Source organism: Sitodiplosis mosellana, unplaced genomic scaffold (assembly GCF_009176505.1).
Source record: "Sitodiplosis mosellana isolate CC-2019 unplaced genomic scaffold, AAFC_SMos_1.0 Smas_scaffold_1, whole genome shotgun sequence".
Taxonomy (NCBI): domain Eukaryota; kingdom Metazoa; phylum Arthropoda; class Insecta; order Diptera; family Cecidomyiidae; genus Sitodiplosis; species Sitodiplosis mosellana.
In genome coordinates this window covers 9,025,987-9,039,903 of record NW_022595244.1, presented here as the reverse complement: position 1 = coordinate 9,039,903, position 13,917 = coordinate 9,025,987, and the positions used below count along the sequence as shown (strand labels likewise).

Here is a 13,917-nt window from a genome sequence, read left to right as displayed (position 1 = left end):
CTGCACACAGTCATCGATCGAACACAGAACAAATGCGATCGCACTCAATGAGTGTATGAGCACGCACATGGCATACATGTATTGCACCGAGCAGGAACGAGAACGAATACCAAAGCACAACAACTCAAACAGAAACGAAATATATATGGAATGAACAGAAGAAAAAAATAAGATGCAAAGAAACTTATATCTCTCACTCTGTGTAATAAACAATGTGAATAAAAAGAAAAGCAAAATCGTTCGCCTGTGCCGTCTAAAGAGCGCTTCACCAAGTGTTTGGTACAATGTTATGATTCAGTATTCGTTTAGACCGCGACGCGATTAACCACTTTTTTTTACGAACGACAGGGCCGAGCACATTACATTCTACCTGCCTAACCCGACTCGAATGAGATACGTTTTCGTCGTCCCTGCGCAAGCACATTTTTTGACTTTTCGATTTAAACAAAGTTTTCTTGTTCGTTGGAGATTTGTTTTTAATTTATTCTGCAATTTTGTGTGTTGAACTAAAAGCTATGACATTTAAAGACTTTTACTGAATTTGGTGTTTGAAAAAGGATAATTGAGCGAAGTACGTTTTCACAAATTAATACGATTTTTCGATTCGATTTTTAAGATTTTAGCAGTTTTTGTTCGATAATTGCGACAAAATTGAAAAAAAAAATCAATGTTTGTTTGAAAGTTATGATCTAAAAGGCATAGCTGTCAATAACAACTTAATGATAATAATTGAAAATAAAATCCATATCGCACTTGATTCAGTGATTGCCCGAAGAATTCATTCGAATGTTAAGTTGTCGAGCATTGAAACCGTGCGCTCGTCTAATAACCACTTTGATACGTTCAAAAAGCGATTGTTGTTGACATAAATTGCAGCCGCTTACAGTTTATGAATCGAATGCAAGCGCGAACGTAGTGCCAAGCCAGCGGCAATGTAAAAAACGACATTTTCAATTCACCTCCCGCATAGATAAATATTTGGTTTGAATGTTCTTTTTTGCCATTCGCAAACGGCAAGAACACAAATACGATTCAATTGAGTGAACGAATACGCAAAATCGATTGTGCTCAATGGATTTATGTGAAGTGTGCGAAAAGCGAAACGAAACAAAAAAACTGTATATATCTGGAACATTTGCGCTGCAAAAATTATCGCAAAATAAATAAAAAAATATAGAGACATTAAAATTTTCTGAAAGCCAAAGAACAAAAGCAATCAGCATTTGCCAGTGCCAATTCATGGGAAGGACAGAACGAAATACAATAATATCGCTCTTGTTGTTGTTGTTGTTGTTGTTGTTTTTCGTTCTTAATCGTTCACATTTTGTACATGGTTTATTGTTTCAAATTTACAATATTCAATTGATTACTATTATTACTGTGGCTCGTATGAATATTTGAGTTGCTGCCTCGCTTTGAATATTTCTTTCTCTTTTTTTCGGTCGATATTTTATTGTTTTTACAGCAATTTTTCGCTGTATCGTCTCAAATGCACATAATGTTCGTTCGAATAGTAGAATATGGCCAAAAGGATACCTCAATGACAATGTGTTTTTTCCCATTGATTGCGATTTTTTGATACGCCGTTCATAGTTTTACTTCAGGAGCTGAATGGTGCTGTAATAAAATAAAATATATCGCTGAGATTTCGCAACGGTGCACATGCAAAAATATTTGTCCGATATTAACATTGAACCTTCGGTCACAATCTTCTGCAGATAAGTTGTGTTGATGCGACCAAACATTGTCTTCTTGCTCTTTGAGATCGCGTACCATTTTTTTTCGTCTCATCTCTATGGATTTTGTGTCTTTTAAAATGATTTTTTTTTTCCTTTTATTTTTCATTTCGAAAGTAACGATTTTCTCTCTTCACTTACAATGGAATCTGTTATTACCTGGAAGAAGAAGGGAACAAAAATGATGGTACAAGTCGCACAAGTTTCGCTGGGCTTTTCACCTTCGTTGCAAGCGACAAATGCAACAACGAAAGAAATCCATGTCGCACATACCATTGGTATTTTGAATGCGTGTTGTTAGCGTCCAATGGAATTCGGTTCAATAAATTCATAAGCATGGCCCATTGTTTTATATATGTAAAATATAATCTCAGATTGTTACACTGGACATTGGGCAATATGCACTCGTTGGATGCGATTTTTTTTCTTGCTCCTTCTCTCTCTCTGGTGCGCGCGCACTTTTTTGTCGTCCAATACGTGCAATTGTTGAAAAAGTGCATGAAAAATGATTATGTGAGCAGACGGTTAGAGAGATATATGTAGGTTACATATGTGCCACAATCCAACTTCATTCCACCGTATTGATTCAAGTGCAGCATTCGAGAGAGAAAAACAGATCGCAAAAATACTGAAATTTATGATTTGTTGTGGTTTTTTTCACTCTCTTTCTCTCCCTCTTCATGTCGTCGCTTTCTTGCCAGATTTTCTTTTTATTATGTATTGTATTAAATGAAACAAGCGACAGAATTATATCGAATTGGTAACATCTCTTTTTTGTCATATCTTTTGTATGAATTTTATTGTTGTGGTTCAATTCATGAGCTCGGAACAATGATCAGTCCCACAAGATTCACTCCAGTTTTTTTCTCTTCACTTCATTTGATTTCACTTTATCAATAAATAAAAAAAAAGACTCGCTACCAACGAACACAAGTCAAAGGGAATTTTCCTAGCTATTGAACAACAAAAAAAGAGAGAAAGTTTAGCGAAACTTCGCAGAAGAAGAAAAAAACACAACTGAATGTAAAGACAAAAAAATATGCAACCAGCGGGTGGTTTTCAGAAGTAAAATTGTGACCACAGACACAATATCCAGCGATGAAAAAAACAGACCCGTCTAGTAGTGAATTGTGAAAATTGAATGCAAGTACTGTCTCAGCCAGTATGAAGTGTGTGAATCGAATAAAAGATTCCGTGTATCGCTTTTAGACGACGAACCCTCACACAGGCGCCAACATTATAAAACAATGCCATCGCGTTATTATTCTGCGACCGTCCGGTCGATGCCCATTTTAGCTCTAAAAATTTCTTGAAAACTCGACAACATATTTCTACAGCCGTTTTTCTTTTTCGTTACAGGAATAAAAAAAAATTGAAGCGCCGACGGAAAATAGTGAGCAGCTTAAACCTTGAAGCCACGAATGAACTCGATACCTGAAGAAAATTCAGTCAAAATGTTATGCTAAAAATAGAGAAAAAAAAGGAAAATAAGGTGCTAAAAACAGTGAACAATTGAAGAAAAAAAAGAGACAAAAATCAAAGAAACCAGAATTATGAGTTGATAGTGATAAAAGTGCTTAAACTTAGTGTTGTTCTTGAATCGAAACGCCAGAAAAAAGGGAATATTTTCTATAAAGTTTGTATTAAATGCTTATTTGGTGCATATGTTCGGGAAACTGAATCAGTGTGACGGTGTTTCATTTGAACCAAGCAAAATGTTTACGCGGTAAGTTTTCTCACGCTAAGCAAAAGTCGAGTCGCTGTTAAGCGAACGTTTGAAAGATTGGCAGAATGTTGAGATTCAACCGATTATTGTTGAGAACGCCTAGATTGATTCAATAAATGATTGGCCTGATTTAATGTAAACGATTGCCATCGATTGATTTCCTCTTCAAAGTCGAAGTGAAACGATTGTATGTGGCAAGTGTTGACATCAACTTGACTCTATTATCGCTTTGATTGATTCATTTGTTCGGTTCATCGCTATCAAAATAAAACATGCGCGGTGCACGGACCACCACGGCAGAACGGTTGATGTGTATAATTGTGTTTGTTCTTAAGTTCTTTCAATTTCCGTCTAGATATTTTGTTGTTGATAAATACGGTCATATCGACGACGAGAGGTAAACATTTCCGTATGGTGTTGATCGCGATTATAATAGACGCCTGATTGAGTGAAATACGAAACTCGTTATGCATTTGAAATGTACGGTTGCAGTGAAATGGTTACTATTCGCTTCGGCAACCACTGTCAACTGTCACACCAACTGATGGACCCATAAAATTCAATCAATCTTATTCCGTCCGTATACTTCAAATCGATATCGTCTCCCGTTTTTATTTTGTGTCACATAAAGATACTCATTTGAATATCATTCGATCAAATCGAGAAGAATTGGAACAGAATACCCTAAGACGCTTTCGCATTTGCATATATGAACAAACGACGAAAAAGAAAATACACCAATAAATGTGGCAACCTTTGTGTTCAGAGGGATTTTTTTTGATTCACATGTGCTCATAAATATCGAGCTGATCGAGTGTGCCGAGTTTTTCATTCGAGATCGCTTCGTTTCGTTTGCATTTCATGATGTGACACTGTGATCGATTGTTGCCGCGGTGATGGCTGTCAATGTGCCGACGAAAACCATTTCTCTATCTAAACAAAGCACAAACTCCTGTTGGCTGATCGGTCATCCGGCCGCACAAATATTTCACTCAAACTTGCCACTGTGAGAGAGAAAAGATATTGCACAATCATTTTTTATTCAGGAAATTTACTGATTTATTCAAAACATTTGCATTTGAATGTTTTTTTTCTTCATTTTTCTACGACTTGGAATGGATTATCATTTTTTCTAGCCTGAATGAATGTCAAATTTTGCTTATCTTTATTGAAATATGTGTTTAAAACACATAGCCGCACACTCGATTTGCTCTGCTATTGCAATTTCACCACAACGATTGACGTATTACGCGACGATATCAACATTTCCATCTGTTTGAAGTAAGATTTGAATTAGATTCCAGTTGTTTTTTTCCTTTCACACACATCTCATTCCTTCATACGGACACTTCAATCGGTGCCGCTCCTCAAATGGCAAAGAAAAAGTTGACAAGTATCCCGAGTATGTTTTCTTCATTCGAAATCAGTTTTTTTTTCAGTGAACTGTATTTTTCCCTGTAGAGTGTAACATTAACGCCGGTAGCCACAGAATTGCTAAAGCTTTGATTACGCTGCACTGAATACTTGTCATACGTCAACAACCAGAAGCGCGAGCATATTTATTCCGACCGACCAAAGAAATGACTCGAACAAATAACAGCGGAAGAAATTAAAGGGAAAAAATGTAAATTTTCATTTAGTTATGCTTCGTTATTTGAAGTTGTCACCTGTAGTGGACACAAGTTGGAAGCCCGAAAAAAATGAATTTCTTCAAAAATTTAGCGAAAGACACGACGATAATTTATTCTGTATTTATATCTGTAATTAGAACGCCCTCTCCGTTATTGTTGACACCTAGAGAAAACACATACACGCCATAAATTGTAACAGAAGGGGAATAAAATGCGTCAACGAATCCACGTTACGGAAAATGCTAAATAAATATCGTAAAATTTAAATTTAAATCAACAATGTAACTTTTTAATATTTGCTTAACGGCTTGACGCCAGAATATCAACACAACGTCGATTTGCTGACTGACATTTTGTGCATATGATTAACTCGTTTGTCGTTGAGCAAACTTGCGTCGGGAATATCTGTGGCTTGTGTGTTAAATCGCTCTCGGATTTTGTTCTCGATGTAAATTGAGCGTGCAAATTGCAAACATAGCAGCGGTGTTCGCGCGCGTAATGGAGCAGGCTGGAAAAAAAATGAGCGCACCAATTTTTCATTTCTCATTTAATTTCGACGTTGTGACGATTCGCGAGTCAAAACATGTCACAGCTACTGTTTGCCAGATTCAGTAAATATTGACACATGAATTGTATGAATGAGCTGACGAGCGATTTTGCAGCGTTATTGATGCGATTCATTTGAAATGCTAAGCATGGCAGAAAAAAAAACAACAACAACGATCACTTCTGATTGAATTGACATCGATCAACGTTTTCGCAACAGAAAATCCACAACAAGTGATTTGACTTTTCACATCGATTCTTCACATGAAAAAAAAAACAATTTGCGCAAAGTTTTCTAAGTTCGAATTAATGATGAGTTTGATCAGTGCGATATGTGAGATGGAAATATTTAGATAGAAATCAGGAAATGTTATTTAACATATATAGCTGTATCGACGGTGTGTTTGACAATGAGCGAGGTGACTGATTTTAATGAGCTCAAATTCAGCCGAAGAATTCTTTTTAATTCGTTTTTTTTTTAATTTTCTGCTCTCCATTCAATTTCTGTGAATCGGCTTTTGTTTGCTAATAAACAAGCGCGTTGTGAGCCGCGTCCATAGTCTGTATGATCAAACTTGAGCCATATGCTTGTTTTTGTTCCTTTTTAGCGCCCCGGTGCTAATTGAATATGAGCAATAATGTGCGATGTATTTGGAAAGGTTTGGTCGAGAACACACACAAAAAAAACCATCGACGGAAGAATGGAAATGAAGTACAATCGTATAACGATCGAGCGGATCGCAATCAGTCGTATAAAGTGGCCAACATTTATTTAGTTCCTCTCTGTCAAATGCAACACACACAATAACAATATAATTTCAAGCATTTTAAAATGCACAGCTTCAAAAAGGAAACAAAACCGACAAAAAAGAATTGCTTGATTAAATAATAGTAATTTGGAAAATCAACAAAACCACCGAAATGGACGTGTATACAAAAAACATGTATGTTTTTTAACGCTTGAGCTGAACAAATGAAATCAGAAGCAGAAAAAAAACACATCAAGTTCACTTGCCTCGGGGAAATGCATTTTTGATGATGCACGAATCGTACGGTTGAATTTGAAATGTGATGTGATCACCAAGACGTTGTTGACTTCAGCTGCGATTCCAGCAGACGAAGCGAAAATGATTTTCATTTGTTTATTTTGTAATTTTAATGTTTTGTATTGAGAATAATTTGAGCCATTGAAATTGATTGCGAAGACAATATACCACTTTACGTTCGATAAATGTCTAATTGTGGCTGGCATTCATCGTTTTTTTTCCTTCATATCAATAAAAGGACATTTGACTCGAATTTCTATATTTGAGATCGCGTTCACAATTAATTGGATGAATTCCCATTCAATTGTTCTGCGCACTGATTGTTCTGAAATTGGAATTATAGCGCCTGTAATTTGAGCAAAATGATGCAATCATCGAATGCGAATTGTCTTTTGGCTCGAAAATTCGATCTGCTACCCGCGTATCTGTGAAACAACAACACTGTTTTCAAATTGAATGAAGCTAGCAGAAAAAAAATGTGAGATAAAATAACACGATAGATGCGCTTGCAATCAAATACCAGCAACGATCAAAAAAGGTCCTCATTTAAGCAATTAAATAAAAAAAAAGAAGCAATGGTCCATTTGAAGAGCGCTCTACGCATCGCACAGTTCATTTATAAATATGCACCAAGAAATGTGTACCCTTTGGTTCTGCTGTGTTCGATCGAACTTGTAATGCGATCATGTTACATGGCTACTGTTTTTCTCCTGAAACATTGTCGCGTCTGTGCGCGTGCGCGTGCGCTTGTCTTATCCATTTACCGAGAAACGATCCCGTGGCTGCTGTACATTTCATAAATCGATGCGTGCGTGCGCTTGCGAGCATTTGTCCACACATACACACATCGCAGTCTCTTCTAATTTCAAATAATGCAACAACACCTGGTAGCCCCGTGAATTGTGTTTGCCTTTATCGTTTAGCCAGCAAACGATTTATTAAATGGTTGTTGCGACCGAGAAGCAGCAGCAGAAACCGAGAAACAGATACGAAAACGGTGAGATATACGTTTATCGTTTGTGTCTTGTGCATCTCGCTGTGGCTGCAATTCGAAACGCATAACATCCTATTGTTCTGATGCCGATGTGGATGATTTTCGAGCGAAAAACCCATTCGCTAGGTGTTCTCCCGAGAGTGTGCGTTTTATTTTTTCAAACGCCTACGTAGAAAATTCGTCTCTTGAGATTGAGCGCAATCGATGTGCAAAGCAGCGCAGCGAACCAAACGCACATTGTCACATCGCGATCCTAATATTACCAAGAATCTACACCATCATCACGCGATACCGATACACATTCGAAACCAAAAAAAAAACGAACGGAAAATTGTATGCAATTTAAATGTTGTTGCTTATTTTTTTCTTCGCTTTTATTATCGCAACATTTGAATTTAACAATGGCACAACCATAAAGACCTGAAATGCTCCGAGATTTTTCTTGCCTTTTGTGTGTGTGGAAGAGAGAGCGAGTGCGAGTGCGAGTGCGAGCGCTTCATTCAATATCATTTATTTGGAAGTTGAACCACACAATTATGCATACAGAATTTAAACATATGGTTGTAATTGGAACAATATTGTTCGCTGGAATTCGATGGTGAAGAACAAAGACACAAACGATTAATTATTTCTGTCTTTCGTCTTTGTCTACACCGTACCGAGGATGGTGTGTGGTTTACATTTTTTTTTCTCCAAATGGTTGTTGCATTCATGTGTGTGGCTTTCGAACACACATCATACACTCACCTAAAACATACTGTGGGAAAATTCTGTACCGATCGCATTTCAAATGCGATCTATTTTGCGTCATTCACCTTTTGCCGTGTAAAAATCACTTATTTTCCGTTTTGTTATTCTTCTAAAACAATGACAAATCTGTTTCTTGTTAATGAATGCTGTTGCAATCACCGATTGTAATCGCGTACATTTGGGTTTCATTGAATCTTCTAACGGCACACATCATTAATAATACCAATGAAGTGCTCTGAATAGAGCGCTCATTCATCTATTCAATGTGACAAATACGTCGGTGTGAGAAAATCCACTCGTTCTCTCGCCCTTTCTTGCTCTTTCCCGTTCTTTTCGCTCTCTATCGCTCTCAAATGTAAATAAAATCACATGTTATCGAGAGTCGGTGAACCGTTCAAAGGAAGAAATGACCTCCGATTAATTTCCAAAGAAAACCTAATTGAAATGTAAGCCATAAATGACAGAAATGATTGCTTGAAATCAATTAAAAAATACGACAAAGTGTTAAAAGGTGTTCAAAATATAATCAAGTCCAATTTGCAAAAATTGATTAAGTTGTTGCCGACAGACACCACAAGTGGTAGAATTCAATTCAAATGTTCGACTAATTAAAAGGCACTACAGCCAATTTGAAATGCCTCAAGTAAGATAAGGCATGGATTTCGAAAGAGAAGTCGAAAATTATGATGTCAACAAGTGCAAGAATGTCATTTTATCCATAGCTCAATCAGAGAATTTATGGTAATTTTCTTCGATAGCAAAAAAGCAACACTCTAGCGCAAAAAATGCCGCCATAGGTTTTTTTTTCTCCCTACTATTCAATCATGTTGCGGCGCACGCACAGCGCACACACACAAGCCAAAATCCAAGTTATTAAAAATTTACTGGTTAATCGTTTAATAGATGGTTTGGTGGTCTCGTGCGCATTTTGTAACACGCATAACTGTTGTACGCGAAGTAAGCGTTTAATAGACACCTTTACCGCTCTAAACGACGCGCTTTTTTCTCTTTCGATCCCACTCTCTCCCTCTCTCTCTTTCCAAATGCTCGAATCGGTAGATGCCGAAAGAAAAGGCATACGTTAACAGAAAAATTATGGTGTTCGGCAAAGAGCTCCGACACTCAATAAACTTTGAATGTACTTAATAGAAGAGATAATTATATGGATAAATTCTATTGGTGCTTGCTTGGGCCCGGTGAAGTTGTTTGCCGAAGTCAACGAGCGGCATAACCGATAGATGTGTTGTGAGGATACACACGAAGAAAGTGCTCAAAAGCGCGCGCGCGAGCGCTCGTTTTTATATTACGCACTCGAGCACAAGTCAAGCCAAGCCGCACGTTGTGTCTAATGAATATTAATTCGCTTGTTTTAATTTTTTTTCTGTGTACCGTTTCACGCATAATTTTCCCGATAATAAATGATCTTTTTTCAGTTCAACGAATCGTTCCTCAATTTCTTCGCCTAATGATTCCGACTTGACTCCGTCGAAGAAAATATTGAATAGATTAATAAAATTGTTCAGGCACCCTTTCCAAATTGCGACGCAATTGCTATTCGGCACGTGCGTGCACGATATTTCCAAGTTTGTTTCCAACGGAGCAATTCATGTGCGTTAGATTAAAGTATCGATTGAAATTTGGGTGCGATTACACAATTGAAATGGATGAGTTATGCGCTTTGAATTTTGATCATCGATTTTATAATAGTTGCCTGTGAATTATGTGTTTATTATTTAAATAGTGATCGAGATCAAACACTGATTTAAATTGTTCAGTCGTCATACCTGAGGTTATCTCCTGTATATTAATGAGTTTCCGAGGATTTGTTTCCTTCCAGCGGTTGTCTATTGATCCTAATCAACTTCTATAGTTCCGTGCGGAAAACGGAAACCATTTAGCCGAACAGGATTTAATTGGAATCGAGTGGCGCACCCTTTGAGCCAATGTGTCGCAGATTGTTTGATATTGAACGAAAACGGTTTTTTTTGACGACAGTTACCTCATCATACTAAAGGTGACAGTTACCTAGTCGTAGTAATGGCGACAGTTACATCGTCACAGTAAAGGCAACAGTTGTCTTTTCCACGAAAACACCAGGAAATGCCTGATTGAATATTAAACTCCGCTTATCATTTTTCTGATGAATTTGGCCTTTAATATCATCATCAGATTTCATCACATTGAAGCGGTCGCTGAAGATTCCGTGGCATTGATAACGCGTTGAGTGGGGGGAAATGCCCGATAATGGCGTAAAAATTGCAATAATAATTGAAGAATTATTACATGATTACATTTTATCGTCATCACTATATGGAAAAGATACAGAAACCATTCTTCTCACAGGCAACAAACGCAGCGTAGTTCTGTACAGACTTAATCTTGCTGCTCCAAGCTATAAAACAATAATGGAATTTGATTGCGAAAATTGTAGTATGCATGTTCATAAAAAAAAACGTTGCAAGTGGCAGTTGGCACGTTAACAAAAATACATGAATTTTGAATCGAACGAATCAATTCGATAGAATGCCTGTCGAAGAACAACAACAATGACGTGCATACAACGCGTCTCGTTTACTATGTTGCAATTCGTTTGCCTGCGCATTAATTCTGCGTTAGAATGTGTGTGCGCGCGAAAGCAGAAAAAAAACAACAGCAACGAAGAAAAATTTGACAATGAATTGTATAAAATGATTGGCACATTGTTGAAAAGTTGCGAGAAGAGAGCGAGAAAAAAATGCGGACTATTGCGCATGCAATCAGATGCTAAGCGAAAAATGTAAATTACAGGCAAGGTGAAACAAAGCCGTCAATTGCATGGCATTATCGGTATTGAACCTGGAAAACACAACGAGCGCGCATCACACACTATACGACAAAGATGTTGAATGCCTAAATTGATGACTGACACGACACACACATACACACACACAAAACAGATATACATTCCGATGAAAGAGAAGAGCGGCCCCATAGAAATACTATATCGAACGAAATTCATGGCCATTCGCATACACACACACATGACTTGTTTATAACTGTTCAATGCGACGCAATTGATTGTTGCTGCTTATTTTTTTCCTTCCAATACTTTTTGTGCCTTGTTGCACTTGTGTCCGTAAGCACATCTTGTTGTGTCTTCCGTCTTTCTGCATCCTGTGCAAAATCGTTCATTTCAGACAAACCGACCGCAATTCTGCGGTGCCCGAACGAACGAAGCTGAGTGAATACGTTTGCATTCCATCTTTCATTCAATTATAGTATCATCAAGTTAATAACCATGGCTGGACAATATGGTGATGATGTTGATGAGAATGGCATCGAACCAACAACGATTGAGATGCATGTGAACTGACAGCCGTGTGTAGTGCATGCGCATTCAAATTGAGCTGCAAAAGAATGATAAGTGGTAGAATGAGTGTGGTTCTCATAAAATACCGAGTGGATGCAATGAGGCGAATAGATAAAACGGAAGAGAAATGAACAGAGAATTTAACCATTGTAAAGGAGCTCATTCTTTTTTGGGGATTGTGTGAGTGATTTAGTGGCAAATGAGATACCATTGAACTTTATCGTGATTGCGATGACATTTTCACCGCTGGATCTCTGGCTGGCATTCATCGGCCGGACAACGTGTTGAAAACACTGTCACATAAAATATGCGCGATTCAACGTACGCTCGCGCGCGCCGTGCAATTTATGAGTTGTCTATTTTTCGATTTAAATCAGTCGACGCTGAAAGAGAGAGAGAGAGAGAGAGAGAGAGAGAGAGAGAGAAGGCATCAAACTCACCACGGATCAAATAAAATTCTCAGAGCGATATATTTCGATGTAGAATGATTCTCATTTGTTTGCCGGTTGCGTTGCCTCGAGTCCAAACCAATCATTTTGATCTTGATGCAGTGTGAATTGGGGCGCGATAAAAGTGTAAACAAAACTAATAAAATAATTTATGTTAAAATGCCATCGCTTATGATATGTGATGAGATACACAATTTGCGTGTAAAAATGGAAAATGGAATTGAAATGGAACTTGTTTATCCGTGGGCCGCATTCGTATGCTCTGCACTGTGCCGAGATTGTTGAATGCTTGACCTGTTTTGTTCTGACTACACTGCCCTCTTCAATCCTTCCACAACAATTCATTTAGCGATCTTTCGTCATTTTAACACTTTTTCCCTGGCGCGCGCACATCGTACTCACATCTCGTCAACGTGAATTGTATCAAGCAATAGCTGTATTTATATTAACTCACTCAGCAGGTTATCATGGTGAAAAAAGACGAAGAAGAGGTAACGCGTCTCCGTATCATTTGGACGACTGAACATTTTACATATGAAGACAGATTGCTTGATTAGTTTCTTGCTTTTTGTTATCCAGTTGTTGTTTTTTTCGGCTGCGTGGATGCTCTCCACTCTGTGGCTTTTCATCATTCGTGCATCAGAGTTATGATCTGGTGCAACAGTGGAAAACGACGAAAAAAAGTTCATCTCATGCAGCGCACGATGCAAACACTTATGCTTATATTTGACATGATTATTTCGCACATTTAACTGGTTTTTGGCTCTCTTTTTTTTCTCATTCGTTCATTCGTTGCCATGCGGTGTGCATTACTTTTCAATGCTTCGGCATTGCGCATTTTGACATTTCGATTGTGCGATCGAGATTGCATTTTGAACTTGCACTCGTGTTAACACATGTTATGATTTATCAACGGTTCATCGCGGTATCAAATACTGTTTTTTCTCTGTGTGTGTGTGTGTGTACGTCGTTGTTTGCAGTTAGGCTCGGTGCCGGTGTAAATCACACTGACACTGAGTACCATTTTCAAGGGAATTTAAATTTAGCATATATATGCATTTGTTTATGATTTGTTGGAAATTGAAATCATTTTTTTTCTCGTTTGTTTCTCTTGTTTCAGATTTGACACCAATAAATCAACCAAAGGCGCGTCAAAGCTGCGGCGAGATCTAATTAACACGGAGATAGCAAATTTACGTGATTTATTACCGTTGCCACAGTCGACAAGGCAACGTCTGTCACAGCTGCAACTGATGGCACTGGTCTGTGTCTACGTGCGAAAAGCCAATTACTTCCAACAAGGTACGTTTTATTTACACGAAATCGAAAATCGAAAATGTGTATGCGAAGTGAATCGCATTCATTCGATAGCAATATTTTTCGATACACCGTTTTTTTTAGTTCGAACACACCGTTTGTATATCAGCATTCCATCTTTTGTTCCATTAAACTGAAAATTATGAACACGAACCCTGGCTATTGGTGTTGCAGTTTTCGTTCCACCGAAATGAACGTAATTAGAAATGCAACACTTTAGATAAGCATTTTACGCCCATTTTGCTCTAATTTATCTCTTATTTATCAGACGAACCACATCATTGTGTGTGTGCTGTGCTCGCTCTCTTCACTTTTGCCATCGCATTTTTTTGCTTCGCTCTCTCCTTCGCGCATTTTCATTTTCACACTTCGA

The 13,917-nt window shown here is 37.8% G+C and overlaps 1 protein-coding gene across 2 annotated transcripts in view; it reads left to right on the top strand.

The window, feature by feature from the left end:
• Positions 1-296: 296 nt before the first annotated feature.
• The window catches only part of LOC129574062 (PAS domain-containing protein cky-1), a 29,193-nt gene continuing 15,572 nt past the window's right edge, over positions 297-13,917 (top strand). Inside the window, exons 1-3 of one of the 2 annotated variants that reach the window (XM_055455424.1) lie at positions 297-571; positions 3,096-3,462; positions 13,348-13,529. In XM_055455424.1, coding sequence (XP_055311399.1) covers positions 3,401-3,462; positions 13,348-13,529 — 244 coding nt within the window. In that variant the 5' untranslated portion in view covers positions 297-571; positions 3,096-3,400. The remainder of the gene's footprint in view (positions 572-3,095; positions 3,463-13,347; positions 13,530-13,917) is intronic. The other variant, XM_055455433.1, reaches the window with a different exon arrangement.